The sequence below is a fragment of the Aphelocoma coerulescens genome, unplaced genomic scaffold (assembly GCF_041296385.1).
Source record: "Aphelocoma coerulescens isolate FSJ_1873_10779 unplaced genomic scaffold, UR_Acoe_1.0 HiC_scaffold_75, whole genome shotgun sequence".
NCBI lineage: Eukaryota > Metazoa > Chordata > Aves > Passeriformes > Corvidae > Aphelocoma > Aphelocoma coerulescens.
In genome coordinates, this window is record NW_027184061.1 from 537,659 (window position 1) to 558,065 (window position 20,407).

Consider the following 20,407-nt stretch of genomic DNA (forward strand, 5'->3'; position numbering starts at 1 on the left):
CTCCACTCAAGCTTTTATGTTCCCAGTCATTCCCAACAAGGTCCCACTTGCCCCCAGCATGGTCCCAGTTGTTCCCAGTCATGCCCTGTAGGGTTCCTTTCACTCTCAGTCCCTCCCAGTAGAGTAAGGTAGGGCCCCAGTCACTTCCAGTATGAACCCAGTCACTCCCAGTCAGTCCCTCTGATGCCTTTTGCCCCAGCATGGTCCCAGTGCTCTAAGCATGATCCCAGTATGAGTCCAGTCACCCCCAGGATGATTCCAGGTAACTTCCCAGTATGAATCTGCTTTGATCCCTCTCACCCCCAGTATGATCCCAGTCACTTCCAGATACTCCCAGAACTATGCCAGTCACTCCTATATGACCCTGTCACTCCCAGTATGATCCCAGTATGACCCCAGTATGGGCCAGCTGCTCCCAGGATGATCCCAGTTGCCCCTTGCATCTTTCCAATTGCGCCCTTTCACCACCACTGTGGTTCCAGTCACTCCCAGTACAATCCCAGTCATTCCCAGTATGATGCAAATCACTCCCAGTATATCCGAGCAGCACCCATTGGGCCTCAGCATGTTCCCAGTAGCCCTCAGTGTGGTCCCAATATATCCCAGTATAATCCCTGGTGTCCCAAATCTGGCCCTGCACAGTCCTGATCCTGGTCCCAGTGTATCCTGGTGTCCCATTCTGTCCCAGTCCATCCCATTCTGTCCCAGTCCATTCCAGTCCCTTCCCGGCAGCCACCGCCGTTTCCTGGATCCTTCTGCCCTGCACCCCCCAAAGCTGCCCCCCCGCCCCCCAAGATGCTGACAGGGATCGCGGGCTTCGTGTTGGGCTTCGTCTTCCTGGCGCTGGGGCTCGGCTTCTACCTGCACAGGCAGGTGACGGGAGGGGCCCGGGGGTCGTGTCCCCCCTCCCCCGGGGCTCTGAGCTCCCCCCGGGGCCCCCCAGCCCGGTGTCACCCCCTTTGCTCTGCCCACAGAGCTCCTGAGCCGCCGGCGGCCGCAGCCCCTCCCCGTGGCCTCGAGCCCGGCCGGGACCCCTCGCTCCAACCCCGCGCTGATTTTGGGGGGTCGTGTGTCCCCCCCAGCCCCGCTGTCACTCTGCCCCTGCCCGGCTGCTCCCAGTGTTCCCAGGAAGGCTTCCCAGTTCGCCCCGGTCCCGTTTATTGGGGAACAGTGGGAAGGGACTTTGGGGGATCCCGCGGGGGGACCAAGAGTGGAGGGGGCAGAACCGGCCCCAGGATGGATCGGGAATGGGGACCCCCGTGTGTCACCCCTGTGTCACCCCCCCCCGGGGAGGCCTTGGGAGGCACCTGAACCCCAAATCGGCACCCAGCGAACCCCAAAGGCGCAGAGACCCTCCCTAAGCCGCCCCACAGCCCCCAACGACCAACCAAAATTCCCCGCGAGTATCAGGTAATCAGAGCAGGCGTTGAACAACCTTCAGCCAATCAGAGCGCGCGGCGCTGGTGACTCACCAGTTGCCAGGCAGACCCGCAGCGCTCAGCGCTCCCCACCCGGACCCCACCTGCGCCCTCCCCTCGCCCCCAGCGCCCCCCGCCAGGGGAATTTGGGGAGGGGGCGCGTGGGGGGCGCCCAGGCCGGGCCCAGAGCCCAGCGCTGCCCCAGCCCGACCTGTCCCGGCTCCGTCCCGGCTCCTCCCGCGGGATGCGGCCGCGCTGGGAAAACGGGGGGCCAAGGGTGGGCGCTGGGCCCGGGGGGAGCAGGAGAAAGGATGGGAGAGGAGGAGAAGGAGAAGGAGGCATCTTTTAATGATATTTTATTGAGTCTCATTTTTTAGAGACCAGGATCAATACTCCCCGGCCGTCAGGGCGAGTCCCTCAGGGCTGCGGGGCCCTGCTGCCGGCTCACCCCGTGCCAGCCCAGCGCCAGCGCTCAGCGGGACTTTGGCTTCCCGTGCCCTTTCCCGTGCCCCCAGCCCAGCGTCACCACCCCCGTGTCCCCAGGTCGTGCCCCACCCCTGCCCCCCTCCCCCTTTGTCGAGACACGGAGGATGAGAATTTCCCCACCATCCACCCCAAGAGTTCCCCCGAGCCCATTTCCTCTCGTGCTTTCCCTTGGGAGCAGAGCCCCACCCCTCCTGGCTGCCCCCTCCTGTCAGGGACTTGGAGAGAGCCAGGTCCCCCCTGAGCCTCCTTTCCTCCAGGCTCAGCGCCCTCAGATCCCTCAGCTGCCCCTCAGAAGTCCTCCAGAGCCTTCCCCAGCTCCATTCCCATCTCTGGACGTGCTCCAGCCCCTCCATATCTTTCTTGAAGTTTGAAGCCCAATCGCTGCCCTGTCGCTGCAGGTGCCAAAGCCCCAGGGAGACTCCTTGGAAATGGGGGTAGAGAGGAGCCCTTCAAAGGGAAACGTGTGCAAAACTGCTGCCAATGGCCGAGCGGGTTTGGTGTGGCTGCGGGAGCAAGAGATGCTCCGGGACTCCGCCTCGGCCCCGGAGCGGAGCGGCCCGTGCTGCCCCGGGGCGCGCGGGGCTCGGCCGTGGGGCGCGCGGGGGGGAACGGACACACGGGCACCGGACACACGGACACGCGGACAAACGCTCCCAGCGCTTCAGCGGCAGCAGCGGCAGCAGCGGCAGCAGCGGCAGCAGCGGCAGCAGCGGCAGCAGCGCCAAAGCAGCGAGTCTACGAACCCTCTGCGTCCCTTCTCCTGCTCCTCCTCCCCCTCTCCCAGTGTCTCGCACCCTCTCCCGCTCTCCCTTTGGTTCCCCAACCCCCCTTCCCGCGGCCTCCCCCTCCCCAGGCCCGGCCGGGCCATGCCCCCGGCCCGCCCCCGGCCCCGGGCGGGGCTGCCCCCTCCCCGCCCCCGGGCGTCCCGCCGCGGTCCCGCCTCCGCCCGGCTCTCGCCGTCCTGGCTGTGGCGCTGCTGGGCGGGCATCAGTGCCTGGCTCCTGGGCACCATCGCCAACCCCTGGCTCCGGCTGGCCCGACCCCGACCCCGACCCCGACCCCGACCCCGGTCCCGGCCTCGGCTCCTCCCGGGGCCCGCCGGGGACACAGGCGGCGCGGCCGCTCCCGCCGCCTCCGCAGCGTCTTCCCCGCTCCGAGCTCCGCCGCTCTTGAGCGCGGCCGCCGGCCCCGAGCCTCCGGTGTCCCCTCCAAAAGAGCCCCCATGTGCGGATGGCCGGCCCGGGGCGGTTGAGCGGCGCTCGGGGGCCGTTCCTGGCCCCGGGCCGAGCGCTGACGGCCGCGTCTCGCGGGCGCGGAAGGCGCAGCAGGGCCTGAAGGAGCGCTACCGGCTGGGTTCGCTGCTGGGGCGCGGCGGCTTCGGCAGCGTCTTCGCGGCCACGCGGCTCTCGAACGGCGCGCCGGTGAGTGGCGGGGCCGGCGGCGGGCGCAGGAGGCGTGGGGCAAAGGAGGAGGAGAAGGAGCATGGGGCTGGGCACGGCGGGCGGCGAGCTCAGCCCGCTGCTCCCCTTGCCTTGCAGGTGGCCATCAAACGGGTGCCGCGGAACCGCATCGGCCATTGGGGCGAGCTGGTGAGTGAGCGAGGGGCAGCGGGAGAAGCCGGGGCGCGACGGGCGGGGATGAGCCGAGGCCCGGCAGGGTGGAAGCCGCCAGAACGCCTCGAGGGAGAGCGGCCGTGGGGCCAGCGGAGCGCGCAGAGCGTCCCCGGCTGGCTGAGGGCTTCCCGAGCCCCGGCACGGCATCAGCCCCGCTGACGGCATCGTGCTCCTCCCGCAGCCCGACGGCACCCGAGCACCACTGGAGATCGTGCTGCTGGACAAGGTGTCCGCTGGCTTCCCTGGCATCGTCCAGCTCCACGAGTGGCTGGAGCTCCCCAACAACGTGCTGATGGTGCTGGAGCGCCCGGAGCGGTGTCAGGACCTCCTTCACTTCATTCGGGCACGGGGCTTCCTGTGCGAGGAGGTGGCGCGGCACCTGTTCCGCCAGGTGCTGGAGGCCGTGCGGCACTGCACCAGCTGCGGGGTCCTGCACCGGGACATCAAACCGGAGAACATCCTGGTTGACCTGGCCACCGGGCAGGCCAAACTCATCGACTTTGGCTGTGGCACCTACCTGCAAGCCGCAGCCTACACCAGCTTTGCAGGTGAGCCCACGCAGGGGGAGGCTCCTGGTAGCGGCATCTCACAGCCCAACATCTCACGGCCCAACATCTCACAGCCCAACATCTCACAGCCCAACATCTCACAGCCCAAGCCGGCTGTGGCAGGGGGGATTCTCCCTTTTGCTGCCAGTCATGGCAGCTGGAGTCTTCAGCTGAGCTGCTTTTGAGCGGCGCTGGCTGAGGGGCCATCTTCCAGCCCTGCTGGCAGCCTTCGCCAGCCACTCTGCCCAGGAGTGGCGCTGGGGCTGGGGCAGCCAGCGCCACAGAAACACCCGTGGGTGAGGGTAGCAGAGAGGGGGGCCCAGAACCTGTGCTCCAGCCCGTTTGGTGTGCAGGCGAGACAGGGCTCGGACTGCTCTGCTGCCCGTGGTTGCCTTGGCTTAAGAATGGTTTCTGGGGCAGTGCAGGCAGGGAGGATGAAAGCGTGGTTTTTCCCCAGCACCAAGTGGGTTTTTCCTTTGCATGGAATGCTCGGGCCTTGCCAGGGCTTCCGCTGCCCTCTTGCAACACCAGCGGCTTCTTTTCCAACCCCCAGTTTGTACACAAGTCCCAGGTGCTGGCCAGAGGGCAGCGGGTCACGCTGCGTGCTGCTGCTGCGGCCCCCGCATGCCCAGGGATGCTGGGGCGAGGCTCTGGGAGCAGGCAGCGTCCCCCTGAAGAACTCCATCTCTATTCCATAGGAACACCGTCCTACAGCCCCCCGGAATGGACCCAGTTCGGCTGGTACTACGGCGAGGCAGCGACCGTCTGGTCCCTGGGCATCGTGCTGCACCAGATGGTCTGCGGGGAGCACCCTTTCAGGAGGGGCTGGAACAGCACCTGGGGCCGGCTCTCGCTCCCACGACGGCTCTCTCCAGGTGGATCCTCATCTCTGCAGCACGGGGGGAATAGCAGTGCTGGGAGACAGCACTGGGCTCAGGAGCATCCCGCAGTGGCAGCTGCTGAGGAGGTGGCAATGTCCTGCTCTCCTGCTCTCCTCCAAAAGAAAGAATTGATGGCAAAGTTTAGGCACAGCCCTGAGCACACGCAGCACGGCCTGGCCATGGCAAGAGTGGGGCAAAGCGGACAGGAGCCTTCAGCAACTGACTGGTGCTTTCTGCTTTCTGTCCGCAGAGTGCCAGAATCTCATCCGACGGTGTTTATCCGTGCTCTCCTCGGAAAGGCCCTCATTAGAAGACCTGTCCTGTGATCCTTGGATGCAGGATATTCACGTGCCATAGGAGAAGGGAGAGAGCCACACGCACGCTTTGACCCAGGGAGCCGGTAAGTTCCAGCTGCACACGCGCCTTGGCAGGAAGCAGCAAAGAAAGGCAGAGATTTTGTCCTGCCTGAATCGCTGCGCAGGGCTCCTCAGCTGGGCACGCGCAGCCCTGCTGCTGGAGCTGAGCTGCTCTTCCCAGCACTGGTGGCCCCCACGCCAGCTGCTTTTGCTTGTCCTGCTTCAGCGACAGCCGGGGCCCTGGGCAGAGCACTGACAGCCTGCTCCAGGCCCAGGGAAGAAGGAGCCCCTGGAGAAGCTGTGCCAGGTGCGGCTGCTGCTGCTGGAGACATGGAGGGTGGCATCAAGGATGACAAGCTCTTCCTCCACCTGGCAAGCTGAAGATGATGGACTTCAATTGTGGCACCTTCTCCAAAGCCAGGCTCCACAGCGAATTTGCAGATGAGTCCACATGCAGGGGGATGCTCCCAGATTTGTGCATTGCACAGCCTGGCCAGGAAGCAAAGGTTCCCCCCTTTGCTGGAGCGGATGCAACCAATTCTTCAGTCGGGGGATGGGCTGGGCTGGTTTTGAACTGGGAGTCTGCTCCTGGCCCTGCCAACAGCCCCCAGCACCCACCGTGGCCCGCGCTGGGACTGGGGCTGGGGCAGCCAGCCCGACACAAACAAAGCCCCATGGTGGGAGCAGAGGTTGGACACCAGAAGCTGTGCATGGGCTGCTTTGCTCTGCAGGCAAGGAAGGGCTTGGGCTGCTCCACTGCCCTTGTTGGCTTTGGGCTCAGCATGACTTTTGGGGGCAGTGCAGGGGGAAGGCAGAAAGCGTGGGCTGCCCTGGCCCGTGGGTGGGTTTTTCCCTCGCATGGCGGGCTTGGGCCTTCCTCAAGGCCCCAGCAGAGGGAAGATATTTTACCTTTTTCCTTGTTTTCCCATTTTGTCTGTAATCTCTTTTCATTGATTTATGGTTTGTTTTTCCAAAGGAAGCATTCTAGGTGCTGTCTGGTCCGGATGGCGAAGTGCTTGGGAGCAGCTGTGGCGTGGATGGGACGTGCCCTTGGAGAAGGGCTGAGGACACCGTCTGGGAGCAGCTTTTCTTCTGGCGGCGGGAGGCGTGAGGTGGGTGCCCGTCCTCTTGGCACGGCTGGGATAAGGGCTTTTGGGAGACAGCAGCGAGCGCAGCAGCATCCCGCTCTGGGCAGCTGCTGAGGAGGTGGCTGTGCCACGGCCGGCTGCAGGCTGGGCACGTGTCCTGCCCTCCTGCTCTCCTGCCAGAGGCAGCAATGCTGGGCAGCTTTGGGCAGCGCTCTGAGCGCGGCCAGCACGGCCTGGGCACCGCGGGCGGCTGGGACAAGGGGGACGGGAGCCTTCAGCTGACGGGCGCTTTCTGCTTTCTCTCCTTGCAGCCGGGCTCTGTGGATGCTGAGGCTGCTCTGGGCTCCGCCAGGGCTCTGCTGCGGCTCAGCCCCGGGGCCACGAGAAGCCAAAGAAGAAACGCCGTGACCTGCAGCAGAGACGTGCTTGAGCAGCTCGGCAGTGCAGCTCAAGTTTGCAGAGCGTGCACCTCCAGGGGAAAATATGACACCCTCCCAATAACAAACTTGTTCAGTAACTCCTGAAATGAAATCAGTCTGGGATGACCCCCAATGACATTTTTCAGCTTGCTCAAGCTGAAGCTCAGCCTTTCTCTCAACAGTTCTCTCCCCCACCTGCCTTTTGCTCCACAAGTGCTCCCTCTCTCCCCCAGTGAGTTCCCAGCTCACCGCAGTCCCCATTGCACTGTAGCCTTCCTTGATGCCCCTGGCCATGAGGAAGAGCGAGCCCCAGGTTTAGGGAGTCATGTTGTCACTGGCTGAAGAACAGCAATGTCTCAGAGCTCTGGTGAGATTTGGGGGTCATTCAGAGCTGCTCTCCAGGCCTCAGCTCTGCTCACTGCTGGGTTCCCACTCCCTTTTCCTCGTTCTTCACAGAGCAGGATGAGCTCTGTGAATGCCCTTGACCCTCGCCACTCTTCCCAGCTCAGCCACCCAGCCCAGTTAGGCTTAAGCTGGAGCTTCTCTGTCTCCTCTGGCACCCCAGTGCAGTCCCCTCTGCGGGGAGCAGCAGCCCCAGAGCGCAGCACACAGCAGTGCAGGCCACACCTGGAGCAGCTCCCTGCAGCCATGGCCTGGCTCTTTGTGGCAACCAAATGCTCCCTGTGTGCAGCTGTCCCTGGAGGATGGCCCCAGGGCAGAGCCCAGCCGGGCTCCCACTGCATCCCCTGGAGCCTGGGGCAGACAGCGCTGGCAGAGCTGAGGTTCATGGTGAGCACCCAGAGCTGTGGCTCGCAGTCGGTGTTTGCAAGCGTTGTGATCTCATCTCCTGCAACCTGTGGGGAAAACGAGCTGTGCAGCCAGGCCAGCGCTGCCCCTCTGGGCAGGGACGAGGCTGAAGGCCTTTCCTGTTGCCGAGGAGGCGGCATTAAGCCTTAGCGGGGCCTGGCAGCTGTGGAGCCGGATCTCGCCCGCTGTCCGGGACTCGCTGCCCACCAACCGCCCCCACCCGCCGGCTCCGTTCTGCAGGGACAGAAGGCTCTGGCCACGTTTCCATCACGTCTGTGTACCCATGGCTGTGGAACGCACATGGAGAGGGAAAGTGTCAGTCCTGGTGCTGGCACACTCCTTCCTTTCCATGCAGGACATGTCCCTGCGCACCCCGTGTGCGGATCTATTCAAAGGAGAGGCGTGGATAGAGATTTCCCACAGAGCTCTGACTCTGGCGGAACTCACCTTGTCAGCCAGCAGCCAGGGCATTTGTTTCCCAGCTCTGGGTCAGTCGGTGCCCCAGAGCTGAAGGGAGCAGCATTTAGAAGCAGTTTCCAGATTTCTAGGCAGGCAGTGGAGCTGACAAGCATCCGTGCAACTCGCTGTGTTCATCGGGGGGGGGCTGTGGCTTGTTTGGGAATACGGCACAACGGAGACACGAGACTTGGAAAAATCCCAGCTCTCTGTGGATTTGTGCAGGAGGGGGAGCAGCAGAAACACTTTGTGTCTGCTTGTGGGGACACAAGGTCCAAGGAGCGGGGCTGGCAGAGGGTGACCTGGGCTGCTGGCAGCTCAAGTCCCGTGTGTTGCGTCTGCCTGAGGGAAAGTTCACGGGCCTTCCAGGGCTGTGCTTTGCATTGGTAGCTGGACGGGTGCTGGTAACAGAGCGGTGTTCTGGCTACTGCCCAGCAGCGCTGTCCCTCTGCCATTCCTTCCCCCATCAGAGGGGATGGGAGTGGGCAGGATCCTGGCAGGGGACACAGCCAGGCCAGCGGACCCAAATCAGCCAAGGGGATGTTCCAACCATATGACCCAGATCAGATGTATAAAGCAAAGGGAGAGAGAAGGAAGGGCACCTTTTCCCCCAGAAGGTGAAGTTTCCCTGAGTGTTCCAGTTCCAAACTCTTGACCCTTTTTGGAGGCATAACGTTCTCAGCCTGTAGTCTTCCAGTCATCCTCGAGTTGTAGAATTTTAGAGCAGTCAAATTAATCAAGTTCACATTTTCTAGATTTTGCTGTGTCATTTCCTTGATATCCATGCGAGAGGGGACACAGTGATGGATGGGTTTGCATGGGAGCTGCAGAGCCCTGGAATGGAGAGCCTGAGTGTCCCAGCAGGATTTGCAGGAGTGTGGAGGGCAGCTGGAAAGAAGATGGTGGGCAATATTCTCCTGCCTCCATCTTCCAAGGAAGCTTTGATTCAGTCCCTGTCTGCATTGTGCCATGGGGCCTCCAGAGGCCCAGGGAGGTGTCTGGGTGGCCCCAGAAGGCGCTTGCAGAACCCTGGGGCACCAGGGAAGGGGCAGGAGCATCCCTGTGGTGCTGGGAGAGACACCCAGAGGGGGCCACCCCTGGGGCCCAGGCAAGAGCTGCATTCAGGCAGCCAAATTCATGCAGGGTCTGCCCGGGCGCTGCCAAGGACCAGTCCAGTGAGCTCCTGTCCTCTTTCACCGCTTTGTATTTTCTTTGTATTTCTTTGTATTTATTTCTTTGTATTTATCCTTATTATTATCTTTGTATTTGTTGACCCTCAAAATGCCATTAGAAATCATTTTCCCTCAAAATAAATACTGACTTATTTTAGTGTGCTGCTTTGGACAAATTTGCAGGAAAGTATCCTCTGACAGAAGGCAGGTTACAACCAGCCCTCTCCCACCAGGTCTGCCAAAAAATATTTTCCTCTGAGGAAAGTGAAAGAGAAAAAGAACCTATTTATTTAACAAACACACAGCAAAAGGGTAATAATGCTGAATACTAAAACTTCTCGCTGTGGAGAGAAACCTGGGAAGATTTCAGAGTCCTTCTGTAGGTGTGCTCTCTCTCCTCCTCTTTGGAGCTGGGTTGGTGTCCTCCCAGGGCCTTGGTGGAAAATTTTCCCGGTGTGTTCTGATGTTGAAACAGTCCAGAAGAGAAGAAGGGAAAAAGCCCAAGTCCCAGGAAAACAAACTTCAACTCTCCGTCTCCCTCCGGAGAAAAGGAGCCAAAAGCGCGCTGGAAAGCAAGCAGGGCGCTCCCTCCGCTCTTCTCGCTGCCGCAGCAGAACGCAGAGGAGTGTGTGTCTGTGTCCTTGAACAACCGCTTTGAAAAGTTCGCTCGGTGTTTTCTCTCTCCCCCGTCGGGCTCAGTTTAAAGGCACAGAAAGGCACAGGATTGATTTTTGGGCAGAGAGCAGCGATAGGGGATACACATCATAAAGTCACCCCCAGACAGGAATGTACGGAGTTGGAGAGCTCTACAGTCCTGTGTCTTTAGTTCCAAGGGTATGGAAGTGTCGATGGGTCCTTTGGTAATCGCACAGTTCTGGATCGGTTCCCGCCGTGTGGAGCCATTTTTATACAGAAGTCAGTGTATTCACACAGCACAGATTGTTGTGTTTTCCTGTGTATCAATTTCTGTGTAAACCTGCATCCCGTTGTACAGTTTTATCGATGTATGAATTTCTGTGTAAAGCTGCGTGGCCTTGTAGAGTTTGGTTGAGGCTCTGTGGGTGTTGAGAGAGTGCGATGGATGTTTGGCTTTCTCTCCAGACGTGTATCTGTACAGGCACCACCGTGTGACCCATCAGACATTTAACTGTGTGAACCGAAAGGGATTTTTGTATCTTTCCATATGGAGAGCAGAGATGGAACAATCTGCAGGAAGCTCGTAACAGAATGTTGGGGTTTTGGGAGTTCTCCTGGGTTTTTTTTCTGTTTAAGGAATTTTGCCCATACATGTTGCCACGGGGACAAATTACTGGGTGCTTAAGAAAAACAAAAGCCCTGGCCATAGACTGAGGGGTGCATCTTGCTACTCTTTTTTTCACCTGGCTGTGTGGGCAGTCAGTCCCTGGAGTTTTGGATGATGGAGAGAGAGGCTGCTTCTTTGGCTGCTTTCCTTCTACCGGAGAGACCCCGGGATTCCCAAGCCCGCCTTCCCTGCCCCACTGGGAGCCAGGCTGCGGCCGCCCTTCCCCTGCCATTGCTTCAAGCTTCCGCTGCTCTGTAGGCCCGCTCTCCCTGCCTGCTGAGACCTCCGCGGGTTCCCACCGCAGCTCCAGAATTTTGATACATCTTGTCTGCCATGCGGGATTTGTGCTCATCCCTGCTGTTCCAGCCTGCCATTCCAGCCTGCTGTTCCCGAGGGTCCAGCCGGACACCGGGATCGGCTGTCCAGGGGGTTTTTGAAATCTTTGTTCCATCCCTTCCCGGGATCCCAGGCCACCAGTGCCGCGTGCTCCCCGAGCTCGCTCCGGAGCGCCCCCTGCAGCCGCGGGGGAACCATCGCACCTGCCCTGCTCACCGGGAGCCGCCAGCGCCCCTGCCGGCTGCGAGCGGAACTGCACCCGAGGGGAAAGGGCCTGACAGCCGAGAAGGCTGGGACTGGGTTTGTGATTGTTTGCTGTTACTGCCATAGGTGATATTGTTTTGTTGGTTATATATATATATGTATATATATATAGTAAAGAACTGTTATTCCTATTTCCCACATCTTTGCCTAAAGGCCCTTGATTTCAAAATTATAATAACTTGGAGGAAAAAGGGGTTATATCTGCCACTTCAAGGGAGGCTTCTGCCTTCCTTAGCAGACCGTCTTTCAAAACCAAGACATAGGCGAAACAGCGAAACATGCGTGTGGACATTTTTTACAAGCATTTGCAGCATTGGGTGTTCCTCAGGAAATTAAAACAGACAATGGTCCAGCTTACAAAGGACGAACCCTTGACACATTTTTGAAGAATTGGGGTGTTCATCATATATTTGGCATTCCTAATTCTTCTACAGGCCAAGCCATCATTGAGAGAACACACCATACCTTAAAATCTCTTTTGGATAAACAGAAAAGGGGGGAAGCAGAGGCTACGCTTCAGATGTGATTGAATAAAGCTTTGTATGTTTTAAACTTCCTGAATAGCTCCTTTTCAGAACCTACTCCACCAATTATCAGGCATTTTTCAAATAGTACTCAGGCAAAATTGAGAGAAAATCCTTTAGTTTTGATCAAAGATTTAGACACGGGAAAGATCGAGGGCCCATTTCAACTAATAACTTGGGGCAAGGGATATGCTTGTGTCTCAACAGGTGCAGGACTGAAGTGGATTCCAGCAAAAAACGTGAAACCTTATCAAGTCCAGAAACAAGCAGGAATCGACTCCGGGAACAAGGAGGCGAGCGCGTAGACGTGAATCAGTGTCAATGCTACTGTCGATGCCACGGACATCAATTGGTTTTTTGTGCAAGAACTGTGGACGGAATATTATGCAAAAAGTGGGAAAGTTAATGGTGTAAATTTTGTATGTAAGAGTGTGTTAGAAGTTCTGTTACAGATCAGAGATTCCTATGTGGGATAAAGCTGTTGAGAATGAAGCTCAATCAGGTATTACACTTGTGCCTTATCATCTCACTGTTTGCCTTAAGCAATACAGCTTTCCCAGTAACGCAACCAAAAGAAAATATCTGGGAGACTTTGGCCAATGCATCAGGCCTAGATACCATCTGTCTAACTCATTCAAGACCAAAGAAGCCATTTTCAACATGTTTAGTCTGTCTACCAGCAGACAAATGGCCACCTTCCAAACATGCTAATCTAAAACTTTCACAATTCGGTTCAAATCCAGTGGAGAATTGGGATGTTTGGACCAAATCCCTTCCGGAGGCTCCTTACGAAACTCAGGAACTGGAAATTCTTGGTTCAATAAAAATGGAGTTTTGTGTAGTATTCATTCTCCAGGGTTGAAACAAAATAAAACCAAGATAACAGATGTCACTCCAAATTACGAAATATATAGAAATGCAGCATCTTGGTGCAATTCAACAATAAAGATGAGCATATCGTTCAACCAGGATCCATTGCAATTGCCGCGAGGGATGTTTCTCATTTGTGGAGACAGAATTTGGCCTCAAATGTCAAGGGCGGTCCATGCAGCTTTGGAAAGCTTTCTTTGCTAACGCCCAACGCAAAAATGATAAAAGAACAGAAGAGAAAGGAGAAAAGATTTGTTGAGCAATATACATCTGACTGTAATGATAAATTTGTAGCTTGGAATTTTGGACAAAGGTTTTCTGCAGCTCTCCTTTTACCTGGTGCTGCTGCAGGAGCAGCCTTGAGACAATTGGATCACTTGGGCTGTTGGCTAAGTAAGAACTCTCGTGCTGTCTCTCTCGCACTGAGCGATGTGTTAACTGATGTTCAGAGCGTGAGACAAGCGACTCTGCAAAACAGAGCAGCAATTGATTCTCTTCTATTAGTGCATGGACATGGATGTGAAGAATTTGAAGGTATGTGTTGTATGAATTTGTCAGATCATGCGAAATCCATCCATGAAAGTATACGGCAATTAGAGGATGGAATAGCTAAAGTTGGAGAAGAAAATGGATCATTGTTGAACGATTTGTTCAATTGGTTTGACCTTACACCTTTATGGAGAAAAATTTTGAAGGCAGGTTTGTATGTTTTAACTATTGTTGTAATTCTTTCAGTATTTGTACCTTGTATACTCCACTGTGCTAGACAAAGCTGTCAAGGAAGTGTTTTTGGTTCAAACAGGAGGGGGAGATGTAGGAACCCAGAGTGCCAAGAATATTTCTCTGCCTGTTTTTAAGGGTTTTTACCCCCCTGGACACCACTGGTATAGCTTTAAACCTCGGAAAAAATTACCAACAGTCAGACAACAACTAGGAAATACAGTGGTGTGATTTAGGTTATAGACTACTATGTAAGATTGTCACAGGGTGAAAAATTTAGAGGTTTTGGGCTTCTCTTTATAGTATATAGATAAGAGTAAGAAATATCAAAATGGAGGATTGTTGCTGTTCTCTAAACCTTCTTATCCTTCTTCTACGACTCCATATTCTGCAGTAAAAGTAGTTTGGAATGACTGGATGGAAAATTCCGCAGTTCCTAGTCGTGTTATTGAATAATTGGTAAGAAAGTAAAAATAATGTATGTTTTTAGTAACTATTGGTTAAAATGTCTTTAAAAGGCTGTGTAAATCTTGATAATGGCTCTCTCTCGCTCTCACTCCTACTTTTCCTCCTTCCATGCTGTACCTGGGTCACGCTAGAGGCTCAGTTCCTCTGATAAGACTTAATAAACAACTATCTAGAAGCATTGAAACTACAGGAGACGTCTCGCTTTATCTTTTAAACTCCTTGCAAGGACTTTCAGCAAATTCTCTCTCATCAGGAGAGATTCGATTTATGGCATGGTAAAGTGTCAGAGAGAGAGAGAAGAGGCAGAGGGAGAGGGAGAGGGAGAGGGAGAGGGAGAGGGAGAGGGAGAGGGAGAGGGAGAGGGAGAGGGAGAGAGAGAGGGAGAGGGAGAAGGAGATTTGGAATAAGGGATTGGGGTTACAGCGCCCAGTCCTGCTCCCTCGGGGGTGAGGCCCCACAGCTGCAGGACAAAATGGATCTGTGGGTCCCGGAGCTTTCCCCGCTTTGGGCTGAACCCAGCGGGTTCCAGGCAGACTTTGGCCGCAGGGCCCATGAGTTCAGCCCAGCCCAGCACAGGGGTCCCACAGGGCGTGGGTGTGGAGGGTCCTCGGGGGGGGGGGGGGAGAGTCCAGGAGGATCCACAGCGGTCCCAGGAGGGGATCCAGGTGAATTCCCTGCTTCCAATGAGGGATCTGTATTTTAAGAGAGGTAGTTGATGGTGCTGTAAAGGAGCAAACTGCAGAATAAGTCACAGAGAAGTCACTTAAGCAGGGACTACCCATGGTTAATTCCTAAAACCAAAATAAGTCAGTATTTATTTTGAGGGAAAATGATTTCTAATGGCATTTTGAGGGTCATCAGGATCAATACACAGAAGTAAATACAGAGAAATACAAAGAAAATACAAAGAGGTGAGACAGGAGTGGAGCTCGCTGGACTGATCCTGGGCAGAGCCCAGGCAGACCTTGCATGAATTTGGCTGCCTGAATGCAGCTCTTGCCTGGGCCCCAGGGGTGGCCCCCTCTGGGTGTCTCTCACAGTACCACAGGGATGCTCCTGCCCCTTCCCTGCTGCCCCAGGGTCCTTCTGGGGCCACCCAGACACCTCCCTGGGCCTCTGGGGGCCCCGTGGCACGGTGCAGGCAGGGATCAAATCAAAGCTTCCTTGGAAGATGGAGGCAGGAGAATATTGCCCACCATCTTCTTTCCAGCCGCCCTCCACACTCCTGCAAATCCTGCTGGGACACTCAGGCTCTCCATTCCGGGGCTCTGCAGCTCCCATGCAAACCCATCCATCACTGTGTCCCCTCTCACATGGATATCAAGGAAATGACACAGCAATAGCTAGAAAATGTGAACTTGATTAACTTGACTGATGGGGGGTGACTGGAAGATTACGGGGTGAGAACCTTATGCCGCCAAAAAGGGTCAACAGTTTGGAACTGGAACAGTCATGGAAACTTCAGCTTCTGGGGGAAAAGGTGGCTGGGAGCTCTGCGGCTGAGGATGGGGGGCTTTGCTGACCCCTAAGCTGGGGGATGTTGCAGTGCCCGGGCTGGGCACTGGTCACGCATCCCCCGCGATGCCCTGCAAGCTGAGCACCGAGCTGGAGCTGGAGAGTCAGCGCTGAGGGGAGCCTCGGGGTCTCCTCCTCCTGCAGCTGCCCCCTTTTGCTGGTGTCTTGGCTCTGGGCCTCTGCAGAGAGCGGTGGCGCCGGCACAGCCGCATCCGGGCGCGGTTGTGCCTCAGCAGCCGCAGCAGCTCCTTGGGGCAGCCACGTCCCCGGCAGCGCGTCCTGCACAGCCCCAGGGGCTCTGGCGCTTCTCCTGCACGGCCCGGCCCAGGGAGCCCGATGGAAGGGGCAGAGGGGCCGAGCGGGGCTGAGCCCTCTGGCGCTGCCCTTGGCCTCTCCGCGAGAGACTTGGGCCTGGCTGGGCTGCCCCGGGCAGAGGCTGCAGCAAGAAGAGCTCCGGCCGCCTCTGCCTGGTGTCCCTGGGACTCAGGCTGGGCCCGATTCCTGCCCAGGGGCTCAGCCCCCTCTGCCGAGGGGCCGTGGCCGAAGGGCTGCCCGGGAGGCCCAGCACCCTCAGGTCCAACCCGGCTTTGCTCTGCCACGGCGGCTCTCAGGCCTCGCCCAACACCGGCTTGGCCCAAGGCTTTGGTGGCTGCCGGCCCCAGCACTGTCCCGCCTGCCTGACCCCCCTCCCTCACCTCTCCCCAGCGTCTCCAGAACCATCCCAGGACAAGGCCCATGATCAGCAGCTCCAGGGCCGAGCATGTCCAAGAAATCAGCACCACGTCCACCAAGGGGGTCATTCCAGGGCCCGTGGAGTCCTGCGGCTCCAGCTCCTCGTGAAGCAGAGCCGAGGTGCCCATGTCCCCCTCAGGATGGCTGGAAGGGTCGAGGGGATGGGCCAGCATCAGCAGCACACAGAACTGCAGCAGCCAGGAGAAGCCCTGGCTGGCCATGGTGCCCTGTGGGATGAGCCGCCACCTCCACGCTGGCTCTGGCCGTGGCTCCGTGCCGAGTGCTGCCCGGGCTCTGGGCACGGCGACGGGCTGGGGACAGCTGACAGCCACCACACTGTCCTGAGCCTGTGATGTCACAGAATCACCGAATGCATTGGCTTGGAAGAGCCCTGGGAGATCATCGAGTCCAACCTGTGCCCCATTGCCACCACGGCAACCAGGAGAGCCCTGAGTGCCACACCCAGGCTTTCCTTGAGCACCTCCCCAATGGTGGCTCCACCCCCACCTGGCCAGCCCATTCCAATATCTAATGCCCCTTTCTGGGCAAAAGTTCTTCCTAATGCCCAACCCAAATGTCCCTTGGTGCAGCACAAAGCCCCTGTTGGCATCTGCTCTCTCTCTTGTCCTTGCCCAGCTCTGACAAGGCTGGCGCTGCCTTGTTGGTCCCTTGCCTGAGGGCGGGAGAAGAGGCTGTGTCAGGGAGTGCTGCTCCACTGAGTCCATTCCAAGGGGCTGCTTTCCTTCTGCTTTGCAGATTTGCATTGAAGAAGAAAGCATCGGTTCAGCAAAGAAGGACTTACTGGGACAGACAATTTGTACAAGAATAAAGGTCAGTAAAGAGGCCAGGAAAAAGACAAAGAATGGAAAAGAGAATGTGGATACAAAAATGCTGCTAGCAAGAATTTTCTTGCTATTTTCTAAGTCCGTGAGAGACTTTTCTCTCTCACAGAAGATAGCAGCAGAGTTCTATAAACAATGAAACACGTGCAACCTTGAGAAGCCTTGTTTATAGTACAGTAGAAAAATATTTTGACAGTGGATGTTTTAGGATTTTAGCCAATCACACCAAGGAGTGGATGATCCTTTATCCAGTTAGACTATGAAGAAAAAAGGCTATAAAGAAGTTTGTAAAATAATTAAATCAATCAATCTTGCTGCATATTTATGCCTGCTGGCTCTTCTCTCTTCCTCCCTACGGGTGCAGGACACGGTAATATTTTACGGCATTTAATAAGAGAAGAGGATTCATAAGTGTCTGAAGTACAGGGTTCTGGAAGAGCTTTTCAGTCAGCAGCACCTCGAGTTTTAAGATGGAGTTGGAGCAGTGCCTGAAGCTCTTCCCACACTTGGGGCACTCACAGGGATTCCCTTACCGGTGCCTCTGCTGGTGTTTCCTCAAGGATGAGCTCCAGGAGAAGCTCTTCCCACACTCGGGGCACTCGCTGGGATTCCCTTACTAGTGCCTCTGCTGGTGTTTCCTCAAGGACGAGCTCCAGGAGAAGCTCTTCCCACACTCGGGACACTCTAAGGCCTCTCCCTGGTGTGGATGCGCTGGTGGCTGGTGAGTTGGGAGCCCCCCTTGAAGCTCTTCCCACAGTCTGTGCAGCAGAAGGGCCTCTCCCCTGTGTGTGTTTGCTGATGTACAATGAGATAGGAGATCCACTGAAACATCTTCCCACACTCAGGACACTCAAAGGGCCCTCCCCTGGCATGCATCTCCTGGTGGCAGGTCAGGCTGGAGCTGTGGCTGAAGCTCTTCCCACACTGCAAGCACTTGTAGGGCCGTTCCCCAGTGTGGATCCTATAGTGGCGGATCAGGCTGAAGCTGTGGCTGAAGCTCTTCCCACATTCCAAGCACTTGTAGGGCCATCCCCCTGTGTGTATCTGGTGGTGGATGAAGAGGTGGGAGGTGTGGCTGAAGCTCTTCCCACATTCCAAGCACTTATAGGGCTTCTCCCCAGTGTGAAGCTGCTCACGGACCACCAGGTTGGACCTCTGGATGAAGCAGAGGGGGGGCCTCTTCTCCTCAGAGCACCCTGGGCTGGCTTTGGAGCCCCTCCTTGTGGGGGATCCCTTTGGCTTTTCCTCCCCATGTGATTCCTGTGCCATTGAGCCACTCAAAGCAGCCTCTTCCATGAAGTTCTGCCACGGGGATTTGTCCTCCCTGGTCTCCATCTGCAGCTCAGTGCCTGGGGGAGCAAGGACAAGGAGAAGAAGGGACAAGAAGAGGAAGGAACAAGGAAAGAGGAAGGAAAGAACAAGGAGAGGAAGAAGGGTAGAGAAGGAAGAAGGAGAGGAAGGGACAAGAAGAAAAAAGGGAGAATGAAGATGAAGGAACAAGGAAAAGGAAGGAACAAGAAGAAAAAGAAACAAGAAGGAACAAGTAGAAAGAGGGGAAGGAAGGAAGCAAGCAAGCAAGGAAAAGGAACAAGGAGAAGAAAGACAAGGAGGGGATGGGATTTGCCTCTGTGCCACAGGGAAGGGGAAGGAGATCCCCCCAGTCCGTCCCCGGCAGGACGGCGTCGGCAGCGGGGTTGTCCTGCAGCCGGGGGCGATGCTGGGCTGGGAGATGGAGCAGGAGAGAGGGGGAAAGGGGCACTGACTTCCTCCTCACCTGCCTGGGGCTCCCGGGGCATCGTCCTCTTCTTCACAGCCTCCTCCTCCTCCTCCATTCAGCCAAGGTTTGGGAATGAGAAGTCCTGTTTTGGAGGGAAAAACAAGGGGTGAGCGCATTGGCTTGGGGGTTCCTCCTGCCCAAGTCCATCTCTAGGAGTCACCACATATCTTGTGTCCATGAAAAACTCTGAAACATCAAGACTCAGAGGAAAATATCCCTCACTGAGGTTCCCCCTCTCTGGTCTCTCCACTATGGGGTTCTGGGGGTCCCCCTTGTCCTGGATGCTGCGGGCCCTGCATATATTGAAGGTCCCTCCTCTGCAGGGTCTCTGCCCGCTCCAGACTTCCAGGGAATCCCAGGGGTGCCTCCTCTTTGGTCTGCCTATTTTGGGGTTCTGGGAGTCCCCCTTCTCTGGGCTGCTGAGGGTCCCACGGGTCCCCCTCTCAGGGGCTGCACTAAGGGATGCCGAGGGTTTTGGGGTCCCAGGGGTCCCTCCTCCCCTGGCTCTCTGCTTCGGGGTGCCGGGGGTCCCCCCTCTCTGGGGTCCCCATTTTGGGGTCCCAGGGGTTCCCCCTCTCCAGGCTCATCCCTTCTCGGGGCTGCCCCTTCTCCAAGCTCACCCCACTCCCGGCTGCCGGGGTCCCCCCTCTCCAGGCCCCCATTTCAGGGTCCGGGACTCCCGGGGCTCCCCGCTTTTCTCTCTCCCCCCTCTCAAGGCTCCTCCCCTCCCCCCCAGCGCCGGTACCGGGCGATCGCCACGTGGCTCCCGGGACCCCGCACCCGCCACCCACCGCCGGGGCCCTGCCGGCAGCCGCCACCGCGACATCCCCAAAAAACACCTCCCGGGGACCCCGCAGTATCCACCCAAAGGGCATTTCGGGGCAGCTTTGGAGTCCTGCAAGATCCAAACCTCGCTGCACCCGCCCCGTCCCGAAGAAAAGGATCAGGGAGCCCCAAAGTACTTCGGCTGAGCTCCAAATATCCCTCCCCCCTTCAAAAGAAACCCTCCCAGGACCGCCCACGATATCCGGAGCGAGGTCCCCCTTCCCGGTCACCTGCGGGATGCGGGGGCAGCGATGCTCCCGGCGGGAAGGGGCTGCAGATCCAGAGAGCGCTGGACGCACGCGGCGCCTCCTCTCGCTGCTCCCCTTCCTGCTCCCGCTCCTCCTCTGCCCCTCCTCTTCCTCCCGCTCCTCCTCCTCCTCCTTCCCCCCGGCTGCTGGCGAGGAGCTCTCGGGTGAGCGGGGCGGGGACGGGACACGGTGGGAAAGGGGTGGGTCACCCCCAAACCGAGCTGGGGGGAGCTGGGGTTCGGGGGACGGTGGGAAAGGGGTGGGAGAGGGCGGATGAGGGGAGGTGGGACAGCGGGAAGGGGGTTCCCAGTGAGGGTCTCCCAGTTAAGCCCAGGACCCCCAAATCCCGTCCCTGTCCTCCCAGCCCCTCCCGGCGCTGTGGGGGCCGGGCCGCGCCCCAGTGCCGGCTCCCGGGAGCCCGAGCGAGCCGCCTGCCCGGCATCGAAGCTCTGGGCGCGGAGCTGAGCGGGCGCCGTGCAGGGAGCGTCTCTGCGCTGCGGGCTCTGTGCCTGAGCGCTGCCCCGCGCCGAGCCCCAGAGGCGCGGCTGCTCCGCTTCCTGCGCCGCTGCTCCCTGCGCAGGGGAGGCCGCGGAGCGCCGCGAGAGGGAGCGGCTGATGGAAGGGCTGCAAAAGCTGAGAAGGCTTTGGAGCCACTGGGGAGGCTGTGGGGGTGCTGAGGCTCTGGCGGGGCTGAGGGCACGCTGGCAGTGACTCAGTGTTGCCTTTGCTTCCTAGATCT

At 57.9% G+C, this 20,407-nt stretch overlaps 2 protein-coding genes and 1 long non-coding RNA gene across 3 annotated transcripts in view; 2 read left to right on the forward strand and 1 right to left on the reverse strand.

The window, feature by feature from the left end:
- The window catches only part of LOC138102424 (uncharacterized), a gene marked incomplete at both ends in the record, with an annotated part of 102,109 nt that overhangs the window by 73,434 nt on the left and 8,268 nt on the right, over positions 1–20,407 (forward strand). Inside the window, one exon of the mRNA XM_069000135.1 lies at positions 12,504–12,509. Within this exon, the coding sequence (XP_068856236.1) occupies positions 12,504–12,509 (6 nt within the window). The remainder of the gene's footprint in view (positions 1–12,503; positions 12,510–20,407) is intronic.
- LOC138102393 (serine/threonine-protein kinase pim-1-like) lies at positions 796–4,876 on the forward strand (the record flags this gene model as incomplete). The annotated part of the gene is made up of 5 exons (XM_069000105.1): positions 796–873; positions 3,242–3,325; positions 3,443–3,493; positions 3,699–4,065; positions 4,764–4,876. Coding segments are annotated over exons 1-5 (693 nt in total), but the record flags the coding sequence as incomplete, so codon positions are not given.
- On the reverse strand, positions 18,097–19,751 carry LOC138102454 (uncharacterized). Its single transcript, XR_011147421.1, has 3 exons — positions 19,651–19,751; positions 18,593–18,677; positions 18,097–18,167 (listed from the first exon to the last, which is right to left on the reverse strand). It is a non-coding gene; the product is annotated as an uncharacterized lncRNA (long non-coding RNA).